This window comes from Pinus tabuliformis, chromosome 1_1 (genome assembly GCF_031772625.1).
Source record: "Pinus tabuliformis cultivar Carrire ecotype Pingquan chromosome 1_1, CPIR1, whole genome shotgun sequence".
In the NCBI taxonomy this organism is placed as follows: Eukaryota; Viridiplantae; Streptophyta; class Pinopsida; order Pinales; family Pinaceae; genus Pinus; species Pinus tabuliformis.
In genome coordinates, this window is record NC_142297.1 from 583,282,065 (window position 1) to 583,307,473 (window position 25,409).

Genomic DNA, 25,409 nt, shown 5'->3' on the forward strand with positions numbered 1-25,409 from the left:
AAGTTTCACCAAGGATTATGTGGTGGCCATAAAACTATGAAAGTTACCATGCATTAAATCCTTACAGGTAGCTATTATTGGTCATCCATATTTTCAGATGTCCACAAATTCATTAAAGAGTGTTAGTCATTCCAAATTGTTGATTGTGATCTCTCTGCAATAGACGGTGGTGGGTCACCATTCCAACAAAAAGTTGGTTGTGATCTCTCTGCAATGGATGGTGGTGGGTCACCATTCCAACAATTGAGTCTTGAATTCATATTTAAGGAGAATTTTAGAAACATTCATATTTGGATTTTGACTACCTCAAACTTTCACTAAGTGGATAGAGGCCATTCCTACCTAGAAGGCCATCAACGGGATAGTGATTAATTTTTGCATAGTTGTTGTTTTATTTTTGCTATAATTATGGCATTATTCTCTCGCATCCCCATAATTGCTATCCTCAAGGAAACATTCTTACCGGATCCAATAACAAAAACTTCTTGAATATCATGAAGACGACCATAGGTAAAAAAAAATAAGATGGGATAGTCAAATAAAGCATGCTTATGGGAAGATAGAATAACAACGTAATAATCTACCGATAAAAGCCTATTTCAATTGGTATATGGGATGGAAACTACTTCGCCTATTCATTTAAAAATTCCCATATATCATATTTTGCAGCATGTTTCTATTGAATCCGATGCCTTGTAAGAAATAATTTCACAACTATTTGAATGGGATGAAAACGAAATAAGATCTTATGATCATTTCGTCAAGAGCTAAGAAATGAAAAATAAAAAAATTGATAGAAGGGCTCGAAGGCAAGATTCCAAAATTAGTGATTTGATCCTCCTTTGGAACAAAACAGGGGAAATAAATGGTAATTATGGAAAATTTGATCGTTTATGGTTGAATCCTTACATCATTGTTAAGATTGCGGGCTACAATTCATTCTACAATGGCCATCTAGACAATGAGATACTACATTGGGTATCACTAAGCAAGCTTTAAAGCTTTAAAGATGTACTACAAAAGTATAACTTAGTGTTGTGAAGGGCACATTTCTAAATTTAGTTTGGTTTTCAAATTTGATTTTGTGATTTTATTTCATTGATGTGGTGTTATTTTTATCTTTAGTTAGTTACACATTTTTCCTCCTTGTATTTCCATGATGCTATATATTGTGCTAGTGAGATGCTATTTCATTTCTTAGATTGCATGTCTTTTCATTTTGGTTTTTTTGTTATGTTAGGAAGGGACATGACTTGATCTAATTCTCTCTTTTATACTAATGTTGTATTTTTGAGCTCTCAAGTGACATGTGTAATATTCTTAGGTTTTCAAATCCTCTTGAAAAGAGCATGTTTCCCATAGTTGGAGTTAATTCTTACCCTAGCTATTAGCATGGGTACATAAACTTTTTAGTGCAATATTCATTACCATTGTAAGCCCAAGGTCACAAGTCAAAAGCCATGTATAAACCATGCGAGGCTCTATATTAGGCATCCTAGACCTATCTCTCTGTCGTTGAGTCTATATTCATTTATTTTTTCAGACCATGTCGCATCCCTTGAAGTTTCACTTAAGGTCTCTTTTGTCTCTAACTGAGTTGGATGGTTTTAGGTGAACTCTCTTAAGGACTCGTGGCTTTATAGGATCCTGCATTTGTAGGGTTGATCACTGAGGTATGGGCCAATCTAGCACATGTCAAAGTACACCAATCTCATTCCACATGGTTAGAGTCTATCAAGTCCATATGTGACCATGGCCTTGCTGCATTATTCCTCATGAAAACTCTTAAAGCATAACAGTCTTTTTAGACAACATTCACATTTCTCAAGGAGTTTATTGATTCCTAATGCAATGTGGTCCCAAAGGTCAAAACGTCAACCTAGTCTTAAATTATAGAGCATGATGAGAGGATCCCATGCCACGTGGAATTTTTTTAAATTAGAGCATCAAGTGGCTAGTTACAACTTGGTCAAAATTGGACAACAAGTAAAAAAATATTTCAAAGGGGGCATTTCACGCAGAGTGTTAGGTAGAATCATGCACACAATATGTCAAAAGTGGTCAACATGAAGAGATGAAAATTACCAAGTGTTAGATTTTGGAGAGCAGTTAAGGTGTTGCAGATGCAACATAGGAGCATGATGATATGTAATTCCAGGAGCTAATGTGGCAACACCCTAGATGACATGGCAAAATAAAGGCATAGCTATTACAAATCAATACTTTCAAAGCAAAATGCAAGTTTTGAAATCGTCAAATCAGTGAGAACGTCAGAGATCCCATGGTAAGGTGACCAAGCTGAATTGCAAAAGGAAATTCAAAGAAAATTCAAGTCAAACTAGTTGTTGGTGACAATGTTGCACGAAGCGGGGACGAAACGGGGATGTTTTTTGGAAGCGGGGACGTGGAAGCGTCATTTTCCAAAAATCTAGGAAGCAAAGCGTCTGCTATCTATCTATCTATCTATCTATCTATATATATATATATATATATATATATATATATTTGCATTTATATTCAAAACAAACATCCCAAATACCAAATTAGTTGTAGAACACATGAAACATGCATATTTTTGCATAAGTCAAGATAGATATGGCATCCATGATTCCATTGTAGTTACTAGTATGTCCATCAACCATCTATATTCTAGCAATTACAAACATAAATCAAATTTTTAAGCATATTATAAAACATAAAACATTTAAGAATATTATAAAACATAAAACATAGAGCATATTATGATTTATCTAGCAAGTGAGCAACTGTCAACATTTGTCATGTCTAAAATTCAAATAATAATGTTTACAAAATATGTCACTTGGTCACCGCCAAGACAAAAAAGGTTCTAATTCACAAGCCTACAAGTCTAATGATTAATCTATGACAAAAGTAGTAAATTGTGAATATATCCACTAATCTCTCCTCCTTCCACCACGAAGAGAACGTGGCGGCGAGCCTCCACGTGGTGGCAATAAAGAAGATGGTGCATGTGGAAGTTGTGGCAGTGGCACTGAAACTGATGAAGACGAACCCCCTGTTGTTGGTGTTGAACCATGGAACCTAGTAACCAAGGGACCAAATGGGGGTGGCATCTCAGCACAATCATCATCATCTTGGAATCGCTCAAAAAATTCATACAAAAAAAAAACACTAGTTAACAAAAAAAATTAAAAACATGAATTAGAGAAATGCTTTATAAGGAAAATTCATACCACAATGGACATACCTAGATAAGAGCATCCTCTAATTGCTCTAATCGCAACACTCCATCCTCCAAATTGGGTTCCTTTGGATTCTTGTCCCAAATCTTAAGGTCTTTATTAGTCTTTGCATCATCACAGTAATGGGACAACAATCGCAAGTTGTAATGAACATAAACCAAGCTCTCTGCCTGGTCTAAACTCAACCTATTCCTTTTAACACTGTGGATGAAAGAATAAGAGCTCCAACACCTCTCTGCAGAAGAAGTGTTTACCACCTGTGATAGCACCCGCAGTGCCAAAGTCTATAGAAGTGGAGTAGCCCCACCATGCATGTTCCACCACTCAAGAGAAGAAAAAGTCTCTCGATCTCTAATTTCATGCATGCTCCCAAATGGACCAGTGTTAAGCGTATAGTTGCTCAACTGTCTCCGTACCATGGTAGCCTCCTCCTCATCAGGGATTAATTTACTCAATGCAATCATATATTTTTTGTGAACCTCTTGATCTTGGTGTGGTTTTCTCCTACTTCCCCCCCAGGTGCTAGTGTTGAAAGCCATGATGGATGATAGTATTTAGGTGTCAAAACATATGCTAACGCATGCAATGGAACATTTAGCATTTCCCATCAGTTTTCCACCTCTGCACGAATATAATTATATAAGGTGATATCTCTAGGCTCAACAATGTCCTTAATCTGCCCCAACATGCTATCTATTTGCTCATACACCTCCCCAACTATTGGTTGATCTGAATCTCCAAAATTGATCATGTAATAAATTGGTTTGGTGAATTGCAAAACATATTTAACCTGTGACCAAAAGTACATGTCAAGAATAGTGTCCTTGGCTACATTAGCACCATCTCTGTCAGTGTTAATTTCATCCAATGTTTCAACACACACCATATTAGTTAAAGCTTGTCTCACCTTCAATAGCCACCTAAAGGTGAGGTAATAACTGGCAAATCTTGCCTTTCCAAGTTTAAGCAATTGCAACTTGGAGTAAGTGCCATAGAAGTAGTTTACCCTTGTATGCCTTGTGATGAATTTAATGAGTTGCTTCCCTCTCCTGTAAAGCTCATTAATCCACCCACATTCTTTATGTTTCACAATATCATGCATCAAAAGGTTCAATGTGTGAACCAGGCACCCAGACCAAAAGATGTGTGGATGAGTACGCTAAATAATTTTTCCTGCTGCCTTACAATTTTCTGCATTATCTGTGATCACTTGAACCACATTATTCAGAACAACATCTTTGATTGATTGCAATAGGAGATCTGCAATGTTTTGTGAAGATGCACTAATGGAGAAGGAGTCATGACATGTAATAAATATTGCATCACTAGCAGAAACACCAAGAACATTTATCAAATGTTGCTTTCTAATATTTGTCCACCCATCGGATACAATGGATACCCCACAATCTACCCACTCATTTGTAAAACGTGTCAAAGCTCTTTGAACCTTCGCTTTTTCTCTTTTTAATAACATTGTTCTAGCTTTATCATAGTTGGGGGACTTGTATCCTTTTGGGGTTTCATTGATGGCCTTTACCATTTCATGCCAATAGGGAGAGCGAAGCACATTGAATGGTACACTGCAAGCACAAAGAAATCGGACTATCTTTCCATCCACATCATCCCTCCCAGCAACATTAAGGAAATCCCCTATTGTTCTTTTACCTCCAGAACTTTCAGAAGTACCATGAGGAGATGAGCTACCAAATCTAGAGGTTGCACTTGATTCAGAATGCGTTTTTTGTTTCTTGCTTTTTTGTTGTGCAGCCTCCTCTATTTGGATGTATTTTCTTCTTTGTTCAGATGAAATGTTTGGGCAAATTTGCATCCCCACAACACCCTTTTTATCATCACTTTCCATCACCCCACAAAGATGCCTCCTCACATGGGTATATGAACCACTAAATGGTTTTCCTCCATGACAACCATGAGCGCACAAAAATTTGTAGCTTCCACCACCCTTTTCCCCCTTCAAGTTTGGTCACATAGTTCCACAAGGGTGTTAATGCAGCTTCCCCTCTAGTGTTTCAGTTTCCCCTTCAAGTTCAACTTCATCCCCTTCCTCCTCATCATACATTGGGTCATTCATATTGGGACCACTGTCCTCTTGCACTTCTTCTCTTCTATTCCTACTCCCCCTTGCCATCATTAAAACCAAAAGTGGAATGATACATAGAAGCCAAAAGAACACCATCTTGGAATATGGATATAGGTGGTGGACAACCTATAAGTAAATGAGCAAGTAGAAACAATGGGAAAGAGTAGGAGAGGGAGGAGAAAAATACAAAAAAATGTCAAAAAAATAAGGGAGTTTGGGGTTTGCACTTACCTCTTTAGCTCTTGTAGATGAAGTCCTCCAAGCTCCTCCTCCTTCTCCTAGCTCCTCCTCCTTCACTCCTCCAAGCTCTCCTCTCTTCTCCTCTCTTCTCTTCTCTTCTCTTCTCCAACTCTCATAAACTCAAAGTGAGTAAATGAGGGATGAATGGGGGCTTTAATCCCTTCATTCCTCACCCTAACCCAAGGTGGACCCACCCCCAACAAGCCAACATACACAAAAATTAAAAAAACAGTGATTTTTTGGCCGCGCGGTGGAAAAAGATGAAGTGCGTATGGAATCGTACGCGATCCATACGATTCGCCCTCCGAAGCACGACGCTTCGTACGGTCAAAACTCCATATGAACGCGCTTCCGACACACGATTCCAGAATTTCCAGGAAGCATGTTTATCAGTCCGAAATGCATTTCGATTTTTCCGAAGCACATTTCGGATGACACTTCCCCCATGCATCCATACGGATCGCGTTTTGGGGTTTAGATCCGGGGGGACGTTTCCTGTAACACTGGTTGGTGATGACTTGACTAGTCATTAGAGTCAAGATGGACTAGTAAGTTAGATGAGGGACCAAAGAAATAGTCGTTATAACAAAGTTTCCTTAGAAATTACCTGGTCGATTCACCAAGAGGAATTCATACAACTTTTTAGATCAATTCGAGTTGGTTAAATAACCAAGGAAGAGGAATGTTGGAGGACCAAAGCTATTATTTTTAATATTGATCACCAAAAAGCTCTTACAAAGGAAATTTGTTGGCCTACTTGTGGACTCCAGTCCAATTCAATCCCATTGAGGGAAATACTTTATTATTTTTGTGATATTTCAAGAAGTAAAAATGTTAAGTATCCAACTTGTAGATGAATAGAAATATTTTATTCAAGGAGAGCCCTACGAGCTATTATCAATTTTGTTATAAAGCCTAGGCTCTCCTCATTTGTAAAGTTGTTGTTTTCAATTAATACAAGTGCTATCATAATAAGGAGCTCATATTTTGAAAGCTTATATGTAACTTTGTTTTTACTTTCTTCTTGATGTATGATTCATGTATAATATTCCTAACTTGTTCTAGGGATTAATAAAACTATTCCATGACCAACAATTTTTCCATTGAGGGACTACCTTGCCATGTGGATAAAATTAAGGGGGAAACTCCACTTGAGTTTGTGGTTTTGCAGGTAAGTGAATCCAAGCAGTTGATCCATCTCATTGAGGGAGCTTCATTTTGTCTTCAAGATTCATATTCTACCGCACACATAAATTGGGGTTGGATACACCACTTCAAGGTGAGGTTGCTTGTAGGAGAGTTAGAAAGTCACCAAGAAGGGTTGAGAAACAGTAAGGGAAACTTCCATTACAGACCAAACACACTCCCTTGGAAAAATACATATAAATCAACTTAGAAAAGTATTGACTTCACACTCCAACAAAAGGTAGGATCCAAAAGGGCACAGGTATATCACAACCATCTATTTCCAAAAATCCAAAAAATTCTTTTATTCTTATGTAGTTAGAGTAGGATATCAGCTTGCTAGTTTTTCTTCATTTTACCTTTTAGCTAACTAAAATCTTGGGGATCATAATTGATTCAATTGATAGATCTTACCAAGATAAGGTACAATTTTTTATTACACACTATTTTACAATTGTAACTAGCCATTGGCATGTGTAGATATGAAGATTAAATTATTGTACCAAACTGATGTATATTTTCCTATAGATTCACAAGCTCGTGTAATCTACTAAAACAAGAGACAATAATCTACTTCTACTTTCAACCAGTGGAATCCAATAGATTGATGAAAACAATATGAATAAGAAGAAGACAAATGAATGGCACATAACAGAATATTTTTTACTAGGGAAAGCCACAGCTCAAAACCCCGCCTCTATGTATTGCATTAAATCAGAAATATGAGTGAAGCTTCAAAGCTTGTTCTCACTAGAACAATTCCGCACAAGTATGCTCAACTCTTTGCCTCACAAGCCCACTATTAGCCAACACTTAGCCAATTTCCACTGTTTGCCAAGCCCCTATTTCCTTACGCAATTCCTAGGATGAATAGCCTATATTTAAAGGGAATTCATGCTTCCAAAATTGCGCAATCCTAATTAGGTCCTCTTCCTGATTGCATGTGGGATATTTACACATAGTAAATCATAAAACAGATAGTACACTGTCCCTGCACTTTGGTCTCAACTGGGCCTTTCTCAAAGCTGACATGCATGAGTTTCTGATAAGTGAACCTTCAGTTATCTGGAGTAGCACTTGTGGATGCACTAGTGCATTAACTTACTGCTAATCCTCTACTAGTTGAACAAATAGTTAGAACTAGTTTAACTGACTACAAATCAGTAAACTAAGTCATCTAATTACAACTCAATCTAAACTCATACTGAACCCCTAAAATTTAGGGAGAATATATACATGACTTCCAAATCGAAATTCCCAAGCTAACTAAGTTAATTAAACTTAATTAACTATTTACAAGTTGCTATGAGAATAGAATTTGATTTTAATTCACAGTTTAATTCAAGCACAAATTAAACTGGAATTTCTTGTTTCCATTTCTCAACACTCCCTCTCAACAAGAAAGGTATTATTTGTTACCTCGATCCTATCTTTGTGAAACTCGAATTTACATCTTGACAATGCCTTTGTCAACATGTCAGCATCTTGCGCCTTCGTGGGAATGTACTCTAACAACTCGATCTACCTCAATACACAATCTCTGAGATGATGATATCGAATATCAATGTGCGTGGACCTATCATGCTAAACTGGATTGATAGAGAGTTTGATACAACTTTGATTATCGCGGTAAATCACTGTTGGATCCATCTACTAACCAAACAGACTAACCAGGATCTTCCTCATCCAGATGGCCTCACATGTTGCCTGACTTGCAACCATGTACTCTGCCTTTGCCAAACTGTGTGCAACCGATCTTTGTTTCTTGCTGTACCAAGAAACTGTCTTTGACCCAATATTGAAAATCCCTCCTGATGTGCTTTTCTGGTCAGATGGACTCCCCGCCCAATCGTCATACGTGAAGGCTTGAAGCTTCACTCCCTATATTCACTTGTACCATAATCTGCACTGAGTAGTGCCCCTGAGGTATCTCAATACATGTTTTTCCGCCTTCCAATACAGCTTGGTAGGCCTAACTATCGCTTGACTCGGTTAGTTAACTACATAGCATAAGCTACCTGTAAACAGTAGCTTTGACTACCTCTCTCGAAGTAGCATCCTCCTTCCTCTAGTTATCGACTAGAAGAGTCTCCATAGGCTTGCATCTCTCTATGCGGAACCTCCTAAGTATCTCGTTGGCATACTTGCCTTGAGACACAAACAACTCCCCATCATCCTGCCATACTTCCATGCCCAGAAAGAAATGCATGAGCCCCAAGTCCTTCATCTCAAAATCTCTTGCAAGATTTGATCAACTGATCATCACCTTTCAGTATGAGATCATCAACATAAAGTACAATGATCAACAATTTACCTTCCATCACTATGTGGTACGACTTCGCATCCGCTTCACTCTTTGTGAAGCCCAACCTAGTGAAGTAGCTATCTATCCTAGTGTACCAAGCACAAGGTGCTTTCTTCAGCCCATACAACGCTCTCTTGAGTCGACACACATGTGACTCACGGTAGAAGGTTTCAAAACCTTCAGGCTGCTCTATGTACACCTCTTCCTCAATCGTGCCATTAAGGAAGGTTGTCTTCACATCCATCTGATGTATCTTCCAACCCATCTGCACTGATAGTGCCAATATAGATCTGATCGACAAGTACCTTGCAACAGGAGCAAAGGTCTCATCATAGTCAATCCCCTCTACCTGTGAAAAGCCACGGGCCACAAATCTAGCCTTATGCTTCTCCACACTACCATCTGCAGCTTGCTTTACCTTGTAAAGCCAACGGGAGCTCACCACGAACTTATCCTCGGTCTCGGGACCACATCCAAAACACTGTTACGAACTATGGAGTCATACTCCTCCACCATGGCATCAACCCAAACCGGCTGTTGCACTGCTTCCTCAAAGGAAGATGGTTCTGTCACAACACATCTGCTCATAAGAGCCATGTATCCAGTGTACCTGTCAGGTGACCTCCTCTGTCTGCATTGTGATGTGGGTGCTCCTACAATCTCTCTAGCCCCTGACAACAATCTCTTCGTCTCTCTGATGTGCTTTCTCTCATCTATGGAAGACTCCTCCTGAGTGGATGTCTCCACTCAATCTAAGGCTCCTCAATCTTACCAGCTAAAAGCTCCTCAACTGCATGTAGCTCAAGATCCCTCTCAAGGGAAACTCACATGGCCTTCTCCTCATCGAATCTGACATCCCTGTGAACCATTGTCATCCTATTGGTTGGCAAGTACACCCAATAGTTGTGAGGTGTATCAGTGTACCCCACAAATATCCCCAACTCTATTGCTGTCTCAAGCTTCTTCTTTGCATCTTTGGTCACATGTTAGGGTCCCACCCTAACCCCCTTATTTATGTCATGGGATCACGTCATAGTCAAGAGTCAATAAAGCCCATATTAATTTGTAAGTGGTTAACCCGCAATTAATGACGGGACCACAGTTAGTTGCAAATGGGTCGTAGTATTAGATAGATGGTATTAATAAAACCCACGGTATTGGCCCGTGGTATTGCATGTATGAGTCATATATAAAGGATAGAGACTCCCTGCGAGGAGTATCGTGTCTTATTTTGTAATCGAGCTCTGCTCTATTGGAGGTTGCCCCCTCGAAGAGGCAAGTGAACATTACTCTCTGAATAATAAAATCATTGCTATTCTGTGTTCTGGGTATCTTTTCTTCGCATATTTTGTATTGGGTATCATTTTGCAGGTTAAGAGCATAACAAGTGTATCATAGCACTTTCCAGGGCCGGTGGGATCTCCAATTCTTAGCAAAAAACATTTTGGCTAGAGACGTGTTCCGACGTCTTTAAACCACGGGATCTGTCGTTGAGCGCATAAACCTGTGGATTTGGGGAGGCATGCACGCAAGAAATACAAGAGGTGGTCACGTCTGTTGGACTCCCTTGTAACCCCTGTGGGTACCCCTTTGAGTAGTAGAGCATTAGACAGAACCGCGCACGGACTGTCTTCCACGTACCCTCTGGGTATATCGGAAGCCCCTAGGCTCCCTTGAAACCTCGCCATAGATAAACCGTCGGCCGTCTTGTGGCTACAGTACACCGAGAACAGCACTCGGAGAGATTACTCGCCCGTACGATAGGGTAGTCGGGTTGTACGGCTAAGGGTACGGTCGATCCTCCTTAGTTAGAGCCCTGAAACATTGGGCCGAGTACTACTGCCAGACCCTTATGTATATTGCGATCTGTAGCACCTGACACTCCTCAAGACCATAGTTCCCTTTTCTATCGGGGGATCGCACATCATCTATTCTAGATCCGCTGGTGCAATGGGGTGCAACAGCAGCCGACATCAGTCCCGCAGTCTCAAGTTCGCAGATCAGTCATTCTGATCTATTAGAGCCAGCCGATCCGCAGCAGCAGTCTGTTCCGCCGCCCAGAGCTATCCGATCCGCCATTCAGATCTCTCAAATCCACCAGATCAGAGTTGTTGTGAAGGGTTCCTATACCGAGGTATAATTTTCGCAGGACTTTTGGCCGCATTGACATTTTGAGGATTTGGCGACTGCACTATTGATCAGGAAGGAGTAAAACTTCATTAGGAGTTTGCAAAAAAAAAAAAAAAGTCTGAGATCTTCTAGGGCGCTTATTGGTGATCTAGCCCATCAGAATCAGGACGACGAGCTGAGCACGGTGGTACCATTCAATTATTAGTGAAAATTTTTAGGTGGTCCCAAATTTTCATCAGGTTGGTGTATGGTAGAAACTAGAGCTCAAGCAATGGCCAATGAAAGAATGGACAAACTTGAAGAATCCGTCCAATCCATCAATAAGCAGCTTACCGGACTATGTCTCCAGGTCCAGCAATTAATCCCGAAGGGCAAGGAGCAAGCCCACGAGGAGTATAATGACAATGAATACAATGAGGGTGAGTCTAGCCACTCTCCTCACGTCTGGCACACCCACCCACCACCCAGTCAGCGACCTCCCAAGTTGGATATGCATAAATTTGACAGTTCTCACCCGTCCGCATGGATAGCACAAATGGAGCAGTATTTCAAACTGAATCATATCTTAGATGATGCGACTAAGCTTATTTTGGGGAGCATGTACTTGGACAATGAACGGTGGCAATGGTGGGAATGGCATCAACGTTGCAATGGACCTTTCAAGACTTGGACCCAATTTACCAAAGCTCTTCGAGACCGCTTTGAACAGGAGGACTCTTTTTTGGGTCATCTTACTAAGCTCCGACAGACAGGCACAGTGGATGAATATATTACAGCTTTTGAAGCCTTAGCCTTCCGCACTTGGGGTCTCTCAAATGTGTTCTACACGGAATGTTTTATTAGTGGTCTTAAAGAAACCATCAAAGCTCAAGTCTTACTGCACCACCCTCCCACTTGGACAAAGGCTTGCAAGGTAGCCCGTAACGTGGAACGTGCATTAGCAGCCCAATACAGTCGCCCAAATTTCCTCGCTAAAGGTCGTCCCCCACAGGCTCACAACACGACTCAAACACTTAAGGTCCAAAAGGTGTCACCTGCGGAAATGGCTGAAAGAAGGAAGCAAGGACTATGTTACTACTGTCATGAAAAATACTCCCGAGGTCATAAATGCAAGGAGCCCAAATTTTTTCAAATATATGCCACTGACTACAACTCAACAGAGGAAGATCCACCACTTGAGGAACATGAGGCGCTAGAAGAAGACAACCCAAAGGAGAATGTCTCTGACGAACCAGTTATTTCGCTGCATGCGTTGGCAGGGATTTCTTCCCCTCAAACTCTCAAAATCAGGGGTTTTCTTAAACATCGCCCAATAGTAGTCTTGATTGATAGTGGAAGTACCCATAATTTCATCCATCAAAAAATCGCAGAAGCAGTGCATTGTTTTGTACGAGCAGTTTCTAACTTCCAAGTCCAAATTGCGGATGGGGGCACAATGAAATGTGAAGGCCGCTGTGAAAATGTCAAACTTCAAATGGGGGATTATCAGTTGAAAACCCACATGTTTGCCATACACATGGGGGGTTGCGACATTGTCCTCGGCGCTGAATGGCTCCGCACTCTTGGGCCAATCACAATGGATTTTCAGGAGTTATATATGAGTTTTAAACAGAACAACTACACACATACCCTCCGTGGACTCCAGGCGGGAGCCCTCTATCATTAGCTCGCATCAGATGGAAAAGTTGTTAAAAAAGGGCAATCATGGAGTGGTAGCTCAATTTAATACCATCCAGGTCGTTGAAACCAAGTCTCTGCCAATTCATCCTGAGATGCAACAGATTTTAAATAACCATCTGCCGGTCTTTGACAAGCCTCATGAGCTTCCACCCTCGCGAGGGGAACATGATCATAACATCACCTTGGTTCCAGGGGCCCAACCCCCAAATGTGCGGCCATACAGATATCCGTTCACCCAAAAGAATGAAATAGAAAAAATCATCAAGGAACTTTTGGAAGCGGGTGTCATTCGTCCCAGCATTAGTCCTTATTCATCCCCAGTGGTCATTGTGCTCAAGAAAGATGGGGAGTGGCGGATGTGTCCCGACTTCAGGGCCCTCAATAAGTTGACAGTCAAAGATAAATTTCCCATTCCGATGGTTGAAGATTTGCTCGACGAACTCAATGGGGCTCAATTCTTCACTAAGTTGGATCTTCGCTCAGGCTACCACCAAATTCGCATGAAGGAAGTCGACATTCCCAAGACTGCTTTCCGAATTCATGAAGGCCATTATGAGTTCCTGGTCATGCCATTTGGTCTTTGTAATGCCCCCTCTACTTTTCAGAGTCTTATGAATCACATTCTCAAACCATATCTCAGGAAATTTGTCCTTGTCTTCTTCGATGACATCCTCATCTATAGTGGCACTTGGGCTGCACATCTTCAGCATGTAGATCTACTTTTACACCTGCTCCGCAAGCATAAATTATTTGTCAAGATGTCCAAGTGTTCGTTTGGCATGGAAGAAGTTGAGTATTTGGGCCACATTGTGGGGCGTGAAGGTGTCAAGGTGGACCCCAAAAAGATCCAGGCAATGCAAGAATGGCCTCAACCTAAGACCTTGAAGAGCTTGAGAGGATTTTTGGGTCTCACAGGCTATTATCGTAAATTTGTCCGCAACTATGGCCGCATAGCGAAGCCCCTCACTCAACTCCTAAAGAAAAATTCCTTCTTCTGGAATGAGGAAGCACAAAAGGCATTTACCGCTCTAAAAAACGCCATGTGTTCCACTCCAGTCTTAGCACTACCTGACTTCACCAAATCCTTTGTCATTGAATGTGATGCTTCGGGAACCGGTATTGGGGCGGTCTTAATGCAGGAAGGGCGACCTTTGGCCTTCACAAGCCAACAACTAAGTGGGAGGAATCTGGGCCAATCTACCTACGAAAAAGAAATGATGGCCATCTTACATGCAGTCGAGACCTGGCGACCTTACTTATTGGGGCGACGTTTCCAAATCCGCACAGATCATCACAGTCTTAAATATTTTTTGGAGCAACGCGTATCCTCCCCACAACAAAATAAATGGCTCGCCAAAATGCTGGGATATGATTATGAGATCATTTACAAGAAAAGGAAAGACAATAGTGTAGCAGATGCATTATCTCGCCAATTTGAGGAAGAAAGTACTCTGCTAGCAATTTCCCTCCCCATTCCAGAATGGATTGAAGAGGCTCGCAAGGAATGGTTTTCACACCCCGGGCTATCCCAACTCATTTCTCAATTGCAGGTAGATCCAATTTCCACCAAGGGCTACTCGTGGCAGGATGATATTCTTCGCTACAAGGACAGAGTCGTAATATCCCCAACATCCACCCTCAAAGGTCGCATTTTGGCAGAATTGCACTCATCGCCCATTGCAGGACATTCGGGCTTTCAGAAGACGTATGCTCACACCAGAAGATCATTTTTTTGGACAGGCATGAAAAAGGACATCCTTACTTTTGTAGCAGAATGCGATGTCTGTCAACGCCACAAAGGGGAAACCGTCAACACACCGGGCACATTACAACCACTGCCCATTCCGACATCAATTTGGACGGAAGTTTCTATGGATTTCATTACAGGTCTTCCAAATTCCGGGAACAAGTCAGTCATCATGGTGGTTGTGGACCGACTATCGAAGTATGCTCATTTCTACGCCCTACCCCATCCATTTACACCAACTTTGGTCGCTCAATATTTCATGGATCAGATTTTCAAATTGCATGGCATGCCCACTTCTATTGTGTCCGATCGCGACCCGATCTTCACCAGTAATTTTTGGCAGGAACTCTTCAGGATACAAGGCACTCAACTAAAACTCAGTACTTCCTATCATTCGCAAATGGATGGTCAAACTGAAGCCGTCAACAAATGTCTAGAAACCTACCTTAGGTGTTTCACTTCAGAAAAGCAACACTTTTGGGTACAGTGGTTACCTCTCGCTGAATGGTGGTATAACACCAACTATCATGCCACCACCAAAATGACTCCCTATGAAACAGTATATGGTCAACTTCCGCCTTCCCCTACCTCTTATCTCAAGGGGTGCTCCAAAGTACAAGCAGTGGATCAACTCCTACAACACCGCCCAACCATGCTCGCCCATCTTAGAGAGAATCTTCATCAAGCTCAGAACCGCATGAAGCAACAAGTAGACCAGCATCGCTCAGAGCGCCAATTTCAAGAAGGGGATCAGGTCTTTTTGAGGCTGCAACCATATAAGCAAACATCACTCAAAGACAAGGGTTGTCAGAAGCTATCTCCAAAATTCTACGAACCATACCAAGTACTTCAGCGCATTGGAGAAGTGGCTTACAAGTTGGCTTTGCCACCTACTCCAAAAATCCATCCAGTTTTCCATGTATCGTGCCTCAAGAAAGTGATCAGGAACAATTGCCGAGTTCAAACCAGTCTACCTGAATTGGACGAAGAAGGGTCAATCTGGCTTCAACCCGAACAGGTTCTAGACACAAGAGACAAACACCTGCGCGGCCGCATGATTAAGGAAGTCCTCGTCAAATGGAAAGACACCTCTCCGGAAGATGCAACTTGGGAACCAGCCACTATTCTTCAGCAGTTTCTGCAGCTTCAGCCTTGAGGACAAGGCTAGTCTTAAGGGGGAGGGCATGTTAGGGTCCCACCCTAACCCCCTTATTTATGTCATGGGATCACGTCATAGTCAAGAGTCAATAAAGCCCATATTAATATTTGTAAGTGGTTAACCCGCAATTAATGACGGGACCACAGTTAGTTGCAAATGGGCCGTATAATTTGATAGATGGTATTAATAAAACCCACGGTATTGGCCCGTGGTATTGCATGTATGAGTCATATATAAAGGATAGAGACTCCCTGCGAGGAGTATCGTGTCTTATTTTGTAATCGAGCTCTGCTCTATTGGAGGTTGCCCCCTCGAAGAGGCAAGTGAACATTACTCTCTGAATAATAAAATCATTGCTATTCTGTGTTCTGGGTATCTTTTCTTCGCATATTCTGTATTGGGTATCATTTTGCAGGTTAAGAGCATAACATCACATGGGAATATACCGATGACCCAAGAATTCTGAGTGACCAACACTAGCCTCTTACCGGAATAAGCCTCCTCTGGTGTCTTCATCCCAAGTATCCGATGCAAGCTATGGTTCTTAACATAAACCGATGTGTTGCATGACTCAGCCCACAAGTGTAGTGGGAGACCTTTATCATGCAACATCGCCCTCGTTGCCCCTACTATGCTTATGTTCTTCCTCTCGACCACCCCATTCTGCTGAGGGTTATGGGGTGTCGTCAACTCCCATTTAATCCCTTCCGTTGCACAGAAGTTCTTAAACTCGTTTGAGACATACTCACCACCGTTATCACTCCGTAGAGATTTAACCTTATTACCTGACTCTTTCTCCACCAATGCTTTAAACTCAGAAAACTTTGTGAATGTTTGATCTTTTTTCTGCATAAAAAATATCCAGCATTTTCGAGAAAAGTCATCAACAAATATAACATAATACCTTTGTTTGGTCGTGGACGCTATCGAGAATGGTCCATAAAAATCTGAATGGACTCGCTCTAGAATAGCCTTTTCTCAACTGTCTCTGTAGTGAAAGGAAGACTTGGTGTATTTACCCAAAGTACACCCCTTGCACGTATCAACTTGCTCTAGTGTAACTTTGGACAAACCGGTGGAGATCTGTTGCATGATCTTCAAAGCCCCATGATGCAAGTGACTCAATCGCCTGTGCCACAACTCACCAATGTCTCGACTCTACACTATCTTTGTTTTCATGCTCAAAGCAGCATAATCCTATACCTCTAGCTTATATAGATTCTTCACCCAAATCCCTATTTTCTATACTTGACCCGTGGCTATGTGTCGAAGGAGCGCCTTTCCTTTCGAGAAAATCACATCATAGCCTCTATCCTCAAGCATGGCAACAAATACAAGTTCTTCTTCAACCCGGGCACATATATAAGATTCTTCAAGGTGAGTGGAGGCCCATGCTTCCTCTGAAAAGTAATAATGCCAAATCCAGTAGTACTATACCTCCCGTTGTCACCCATCTCGATATGCATCTGGAGATCTTTCTCATCCAGGTCAATGAATAACTCCTTTTCGCCAATCATGTGGAATGAAGCTCCATTGTCTAAGTACCATACACTTCCCATCATTGATGACACCATGCATGCAATGAGGGAAAAGTACAATTCGAATTGAGAGGCCAAAGCCTCACCCGCCACTCTTCCTAACTTCTTCTTGGACTTCTTGAGTGGACAATTTGTAGCAAAATGGCCCAACTCATGAATGAAAGCATTTCACTTTCGTCATGTCTTTCTTCTTGCCTCCATGAAAAGAATCCGATTTGGGGTGGGAAGCTTTCCATTTCCCCTTCTTTGCGTTAATCGCTAAGGCACAATTCTCTTCATCATTAGTCTTTGATGAAGAGACATCCTTGGTGTTCCTCGTGATCTCCTCCTGCATCAAATCCGACCACAATCATTCCCAATCTGGAAACTTCTCCTGACCATTGACAAAGTCCTAATAACTATGCCAACTCTTTGGGAGTGTCAGAAGAGCAAGACCCACCATATCATCCTTGGCAACCGTGATTCCAACACTTCCAAGTTCATCATGACATTAAGTGAATTTGGTCAAGTATTTTGGAATAATCTCACCCTTCTCCATTTTGATTTTTCGAAGTGTGCCTTTCAATGCCAATTTCCTTTGGTCACTATTGTTCTGATACAAGTCCGTCAATGCTTTCCACATAGCATATGGAGTTTCCTTGCCATGGAGACTCGAGACAATGTGGTCTCGAACTCCCTCAAGGATTATCCGCCTCGCCTTTGCCACACACTTCTTCCATTCGGCCAAATTTTGTGCATCTGATGCTGTTGGCTTAGGAACATCTTGATGAACGAATTCCTTCAAGCCATTATCCTCCAGCATAGTGTCCATTATGCCCTTCCAGGCTATATAATTTGAGCTACCTTCCAAGGCATACTCGAGCCGCAAACCGTAGAACATCGTCTGCCGATTTTGAAGTATGTATTGCAAATTTGAATTTCACCTGTAACCCAAAACTCAAAACTTCGAAATCTCCTCTAGTATATTGTCTTCAACTCTAATACCATGTAGATTTTCCTATATATTCACAAGCTCATGTAATCTACTAAAACAAGAGACAAGAATCTACTTCTACTTTCAACCAACGGAAGCCAATAGATCGATGAAAACAATATGAACAAGAAGAAAACAAATCAAATGCATATAACACAATAAGTTTTCTTGGGGAAAGCCACTGCTCAAAACCCCGCCTATCTATATTGCATTAAATCAGAAATATGAGTGAAGATACAAATCTTGTTCTCACTAGAACAATTCCGCACAAGTATGCTCAACTCTCTGCCTCACAAGCCCGCTATTAGCCAACACTTAGCCAATTTTCACTGCCTGCCAAGCCCCTATTTCCTTGCGCAATTCCTAGGATGAATAACCCATATTTAAAGGGAATTCATGCTTCCAAAACTGCGCAATCTTAATTAGGTCCTCTTCTTGATTGCATGCATCATATTTACAACTCAATAAATCATACAACTGATAGTACATTGTCCCTGCACTCTAGTCTCAACTGGGTCTTTCTCAGAACTAACATGCATGAGTTTCCGATGAGTGAATCTTCAGTTATCTAGAGTAGCACTTGTGGATGCACCAGTGCACTAACTGACTACTAATCCTCTACTAGTTCAACAAACAGTTAAAACTAGTTTAACTAATTGTAACTCAGTAAACTGAGTTATCTAATTACAACTCAATCTAAACTCATACTAGACCCCTAAAATTTAGGGAGAACATATACATGACTTCCAACTCGAAATTCCTAAGCTAATTAAGTTAATTAAACTTAATTAACTATTTACAAGTTGCTATGAGAATAAAATTCGATTTTAATTCAGAGTTTAACTCAAGGACAAATTAAACTGGAATTTCTTGTTGCCATTTCTCAACAACCAATCTGCATAAATTACAACAAGTTCTACAATTATCCAAATAAGCAACGTCACTCTAGATCCTTGTTATTTTCTCTAAATTTTTTAAAAACAATATGTTAATTATTTATAGTATTTTTCTTTAATTTCCAGCCATTAATAATTCCACATTTTAAACCTTGGAATTTTTGGATGCATAAACACATAAACTTTCACCCAAAAATCTAAAAATTTAAATTCCAACCTATTGAAAATTGAGTTTTGAGTCAAATTTGGATAGAGGGGAGGCCCCAATAACCTCTATATTAAGTATCTAACCCTTCCACCCCATAGATTAACCCTCTAGGAATGTTTAGGCACTTGTAGGGTGGATATAATAGTTAAATTAGATTGTTGTCCCTACATTTTACACAGACTTTACAATCTTTCACACCAGACAACAACTTGCTTCAAGTCATACCCTAAACTGATCACAACAAATGAAAGATAACATCATTTTTAGTTAATATGTTCATTGTAGAACAAAACTAATAGGTTACATGCTATATGTTTAGTGAATTTTCACTATTGATATTCATTGTTTAAATTTTTTTACTACAATGACAATTTTACAGCTAGGCAGTGAGTTTTTGAGGGTCATTTAGGGGCTCCTCCCTTTGTTTCTTTAAAGGATGTGGGCCTAAATATAAGGGGCTTGGGCATAGGTAACAATGGGTCACTGCCCTATGTGTGCCTCACTGGTAAGTTGCCAGGACCTAATAACATTACTAATTTCATAAGTAAATAATAATCTTTGAAAGATTACTGATAGCATTCTTGGATAAATATACCTCTTGGATGAAGCTACCTAATTGTGATTTCTATCTTAAGACCAAACTTTATGGGAATTGAGATTCTTTGGAGTATAAGATGACTATTACTTTATTTAAAGCAAAGTTTATTAGTTGATTTGCTATTGTAACATTAGTTGGAACTTAATGATAGTCGATTCTTTTGATTCACTTTATGTTTTACATTTATCATTTTTATTATATATTCATATTATTTTTTAATCAATAACATTTTATTAAAAATAATATTTAAATTTTTATCTGATATAAAAAAATGGTTAATTATTAAATTTAGAATATTGATTAAATGTTTTTTCAAACTTAATTATTCTTAATTCTTTTGATTCAACTTTATGTTTTGCATTTTTGTCATCTTTATCATATTATTCCTTTGTTGAATAATATTTCAGTAGAAATGAGCCTTGGAATTTTGTTTTAAATATAATTTGTGGAGGTCTTTTTGGCTTGGCTTAAGTGTGCCTTATTATGGAAAGTTAGTGGATGTTGTAGTGGATAGGCAAGTATGCACTCCCAGGAAGCATTTATTCTTGAATATTGAGGTGATAGATTTTTTTGTTTAGAATTTTGAAAAGGCTAGATTTTAGGTAGAAAATGCTAACAGTTAGGCACAGCACTTGTTCCAAGGTGTATAAAGGTTAAGCATTGACTGATTAATTAGAGTGTTGAGATTATGTTGACATGGAATTTAATTATTTTAACAATCTTAGAGTGCACAAATTTTAAGCATGGATTGATTAATTAGCTTGTTGATGGTTATGCTGACATGGAATTTAATTATTTTGACTTTTTTCTTAATTCTTTTAAGTTTTAGGTCTATAGTGTAGCAATAACAGATAATGATGGTGCCTCTTTTGGTATTTATATGTTCTATATGTTGGATTATACTTGTAGCTGATTATGATGTAGCAATTTTTCTAGACATAATGATTTAGTTAGGCCAATAAGTGCATTGGGTTAGGAGATTTTGACAGAGTTGTAATGATAAAGATAATGTTTTCATGATTTAATGATGCTTGCTACATTTTATTGAGAAACCACTTTTTCCAATACATGATGTTATAGGAATTGGGTTGGAAATTGAACTTGAATGAGGAGGATAACAACCATTTCCCCATCCATTTTAGATAAATCATGTGTACTAATTTCAGATAAGAATAGATATAAAAATAAATAGGAAAACACTTTTAGATGGAAATAAAAGTACAAAAGATGTGAAGAGATGTTCACAAAAATATTGAGCCATATAGAGTAAGAACAGGAAAATCTTGACCACTAAATTGTAATTATAAACTTATTTTTCATATATTTTTTAAAAATATATTTAAAAAAAAAATCAATTCAATTCTTCCCCAAATTCATATATATAAATATATATTTATTTAAGATTGATATAAAATTTCCTTTATTGAATATATTTATAAATATATAACTCATTTTAAAAATTAGTAAGATTAAGATTTCTATCCTTTTGGTTAAATATAGATGCTTCAAATTTTCAATGTCAATAGATAAGATGTGGTTCTGGAAAATGTCAAATTCACAGAGGACATGGGCATATTAAAATACTATCCAGAATTATAAGTTGGGGTTCTGGAAAATGTCAAATTGACAGAGGACACGGGCATATTAAAATACGACCCAAAATTAATGTCAGTGAGAAACAGTAAGGGTAAACATTTTTGGATATACTATAGAGCATGATTGCTGAAAACTGCTTAATAACGAAAGCTTGTACTTTGGTGAAAACTCATAAGACCAATGCTAAGAGAAAGTTATTATAGTTTTGTTAAATTAGAAGGTCAATAGCTAAGTATAATCAATGGTAATCATAGACATAACCCCTATCATAACAGGTAATGATAGAAGTAGAACCATTATACATAAGGTATTATACAAGGGCTATAGGTATGCCATTACTTATATATGATGGAGCTAAGATATAGGTATTGCTACTACTTTCTCACAGAATACGAGCTTACTTGGAGTCCATGGTTTAGTGTTTACATTAAGCTAGATATGAGCAGAGTACTAAGTGCATTGTAATGACACATATATGGTTATGATTAGTCTTAGTTACAGTGTTTAGTATAGATGCTTAGTGATAAGTATTGGCATAAGGATTGAGCAAGAGGTTATCCATAAAGCTCGAATATGATAGAATGTTGTAAGTACTAGTTACATATGGATCTCAAAGCAATGCTTGTAATATACACTAATTTATCCATAGCTCTTAACTCGCTATAGTCTAATTAAGGTTGTTAATGTGATAAATAATGTGAAATTTAAATCTAATTTAAATATAATAATAATAATAATAATAATAATTTAAGAGAATTATTTTTATCTTCAACCTTTTTATTATTATAAAAATAACAACTTTTACATCCCAATTTACATGAAAAAATAAGAGGGTTCCTTCATTTTGCTCATGCTAAAGCCATGTGGAAAGAAATTGAAGTAATTGGAAAGAAAAGTCCGAAAGAAATTGAAGTAATTGGAAAGAAGACCTATCTAAGGCAAGTACTAGGATGCCATAATTGGATCAACCATTGCACTGGAACATTTATCGTTTGAACATCAAGCCTCTAAATCTACACAATTTAGTTGAAAATTTGAAAATAATCACACGTTACAAACCATAGAAAGGGTTACTATCAAATTCATACCTTAAAATTGGAAAACCCTTAGTTAAATGTTCCATACATTCAGTGTAAAATGGTATCTTCTTTAAATCATTGTAATCAAGAAAAACCTGACAAGTAACAACCAAATAAGAATTAGGCTGGTTCTTTTCTTAAAATTTTATGAGATTTCTATCGCTTATCATCAATATTAATAATTTTAATATATCTCCCTGAAAAATCTTTCAATAGATAATGTACTTGGTTTTCAAAAACTGGAGAGCTATCAAATATGCCATTAAAATTCAAATATTTTTTTTATATGTCATTACATAAAATGAGCTTCATAAGAGAAATCATATTATCTAAAAATGGTGGTTTTGATATACACCATTAAATATAAAAATAAAATCTGAATATACATATCAAAGTTTGATTTATAATGTTTACCTAACTAAGCAATTGGACACCATAAGAAAGAAATAGCGTATTCTCACAAAAATATGGATGATGAGCAAGTCATGCGTATTCTCACAATAATATGGATGATGAGCAACACATAATGACTTCGTTTTTTATGGCTTTTTGGAATATATGAAAATTAGACTAAAGAGGTGGATGACATGTCTTGAATGTACAAGTAGTTAAGGGAATTATGTAAAGTTATATTTAAAAAAACAAAAAACATTTAAAGATGTATTTTTGAAAAAAATAAAAAAGTGAAGTAATTTGGAATTTGGAATAAATTACAAAATATGAATTAAAAAAGCATCATTGTTCATGAGTAAAGAAAGTATGTTATAATGGAATTGTTAATAAATAAAAACATTTATTATACAGAATTGTTATAAGAATCTTACAACATTTTATCAAAACAAATGTATTGAAAATATATTTATATTTATTAACTACAAAACATTCATGGAACTTGGAATTACAAATGATAAAAATAGAAAAGATAATGAGTGATTGGCTATCTCTTTTTCAATGGGATTTCAATTAAATTAAACATAAAATCAGCAAACCCTCAATAAAATAGTTAGTGCAACTTTGAAGAGGAAGAAAAGGAGAGCATTGAAGATGAAAAATAGGAGAGTTAATGATGGTATTGTTACTCACAATTTTATGGGTGATATCTCTAGGATAAATATTTTTCTCCAAGATGGTCTTCAACGGGCAGGCAGCCCCTTTTCTCTGCCACCTGAGCTAGCCATGTGGTCCCTCACCCATCTACCATGATCGTATGTTTGAAGGTGGGCCTCTTGAACCTAAAGGTATGCCATGTCATTTGGTAATTGAGTATTGTAGTTTGCTTATCATGGACACTTCTAGGCATGGATTAATTGGGGGATTCGGTGGAAAGAACGAGTTAGGTCTGTGCTCTTGTCCCCTAGACCCCTTTTGTATGTTTACCTTGCATTCTAATCCCATGGGATCTCTTTTACTGACCATTTAGCTTTAGGGATGGTATTTAATGGGAAACCCCGATTTTGGTTGCGTGGTCTCACTCCTTTATCCGCTTATATTAGCCCTTTCCACTCATTATCACCCCATTCATCATCTCTCCCACCTGGGTCCACATTCCCCTGATTGGGTCCACATAGGGTTAGCTCGCCCCTTCCCCTTTCCCACACCTTGGGTCAGGGCATGGAATGATGCCCAGAGGTTGATGCAGTGAAAAAGCAAGATAAAAGCATATTTGGCCACATTTGACAGGAATATGTACCACAAAATGCAAAATATGGTTGGGACAAACACATGTAACACGTGCGAAAAAGCCAATACATGAGCTCTACCCCATCATCATGGCCACACCCTGGTTCCTACAGGTTCTATCAACCTCTTTCATCATAAAGGAACTCATGATTGTCCCAAACCTTGGTGGGCAATGAACCGCCCTACCTTAAAAGGGAGTATTCACTGCTATATCATATACATCATGCTCTTACCCCTTGAGCCTCGAGCAACTAATCAAAGAAAATCATAAAAAGGCAAAAAACATATAAAGAAGGGTGGAAAAATCAAGGTCGGGGCACCTCATGTACCATGATTGCTCCCTCCTATACATTATAAACCCAAGTGTGGACTTCCCTCTTATTAGCTACCCTTGTACCCTAGAATGTGACCCATGGTTGCTCCTTCTCATCTTCTACTTCATTCACCTATCTGTCACATTCCACCGCCTTTTGAAGGACATACCTTGAATATATTATCCCCTTTAGATGTAGAAACCACTGTGACCCAGGGTTTCTCCTTCTCATCCTCTACTTCATTCACCTATCTGTCACATGCCACTACCTTTGGAAGGATGCACCCTGAATATATTATCCCCTTTAGAAGTAGAAACCACCTAATAGGATTCTTGATTAACCCCATTTGGAGTTTAGGAGACATTGGCACATCTCGAAGCCCATTATGGAAGAGTAGACCATTATGAAGTCCCCACCTCTAGTCCATGATTGGTAAGCTTATTTACTTGATTTCTCTAATGACTTGTTGTACTGGAAGGCTAGGGGACACATTGGATCTTATGCAGGATTGCACATGGTCTCCATCTTGGGTTTGGTCTCCCTATACGGGGTCGTAACCCTCCAGAGGGCTACATTGGCACATGAAGAGTGTGCGTTGATGTTAAATTTTGGTATGTTCTATGCTTAGAGCAGTTTACTTCAATTTTTCATATTAGCCCAATGACAATATTCAGATTAGCAATCACATCAGCACGATAGTGAAGTGCAAATAGAACATAAACATAAATCGCAGAACACAAGCCAAGACAAGAGGACACA

The 25,409-nt window shown here is 38.9% G+C and overlaps 1 protein-coding gene across 4 annotated transcripts in view; it reads right to left on the reverse strand.

The window, feature by feature from the left end:
* LOC149214593 (phytyl ester synthase 1, chloroplastic-like) overlaps window positions 1-25,409 on the reverse strand; it is a 536,108-nt gene that overhangs the window by 162,335 nt on the left and 348,364 nt on the right. For all 4 annotated transcript variants that reach the window (XM_089392337.1, XM_089392339.1, XM_089392336.1 and 1 more), the window contains exon 11: window positions 22,666-22,751. In XM_089392337.1, the coding sequence (XP_089248463.1) occupies window positions 22,666-22,751 (86 nt within the window). The remainder of the gene's footprint in view (window positions 1-22,665; window positions 22,752-25,409) is intronic.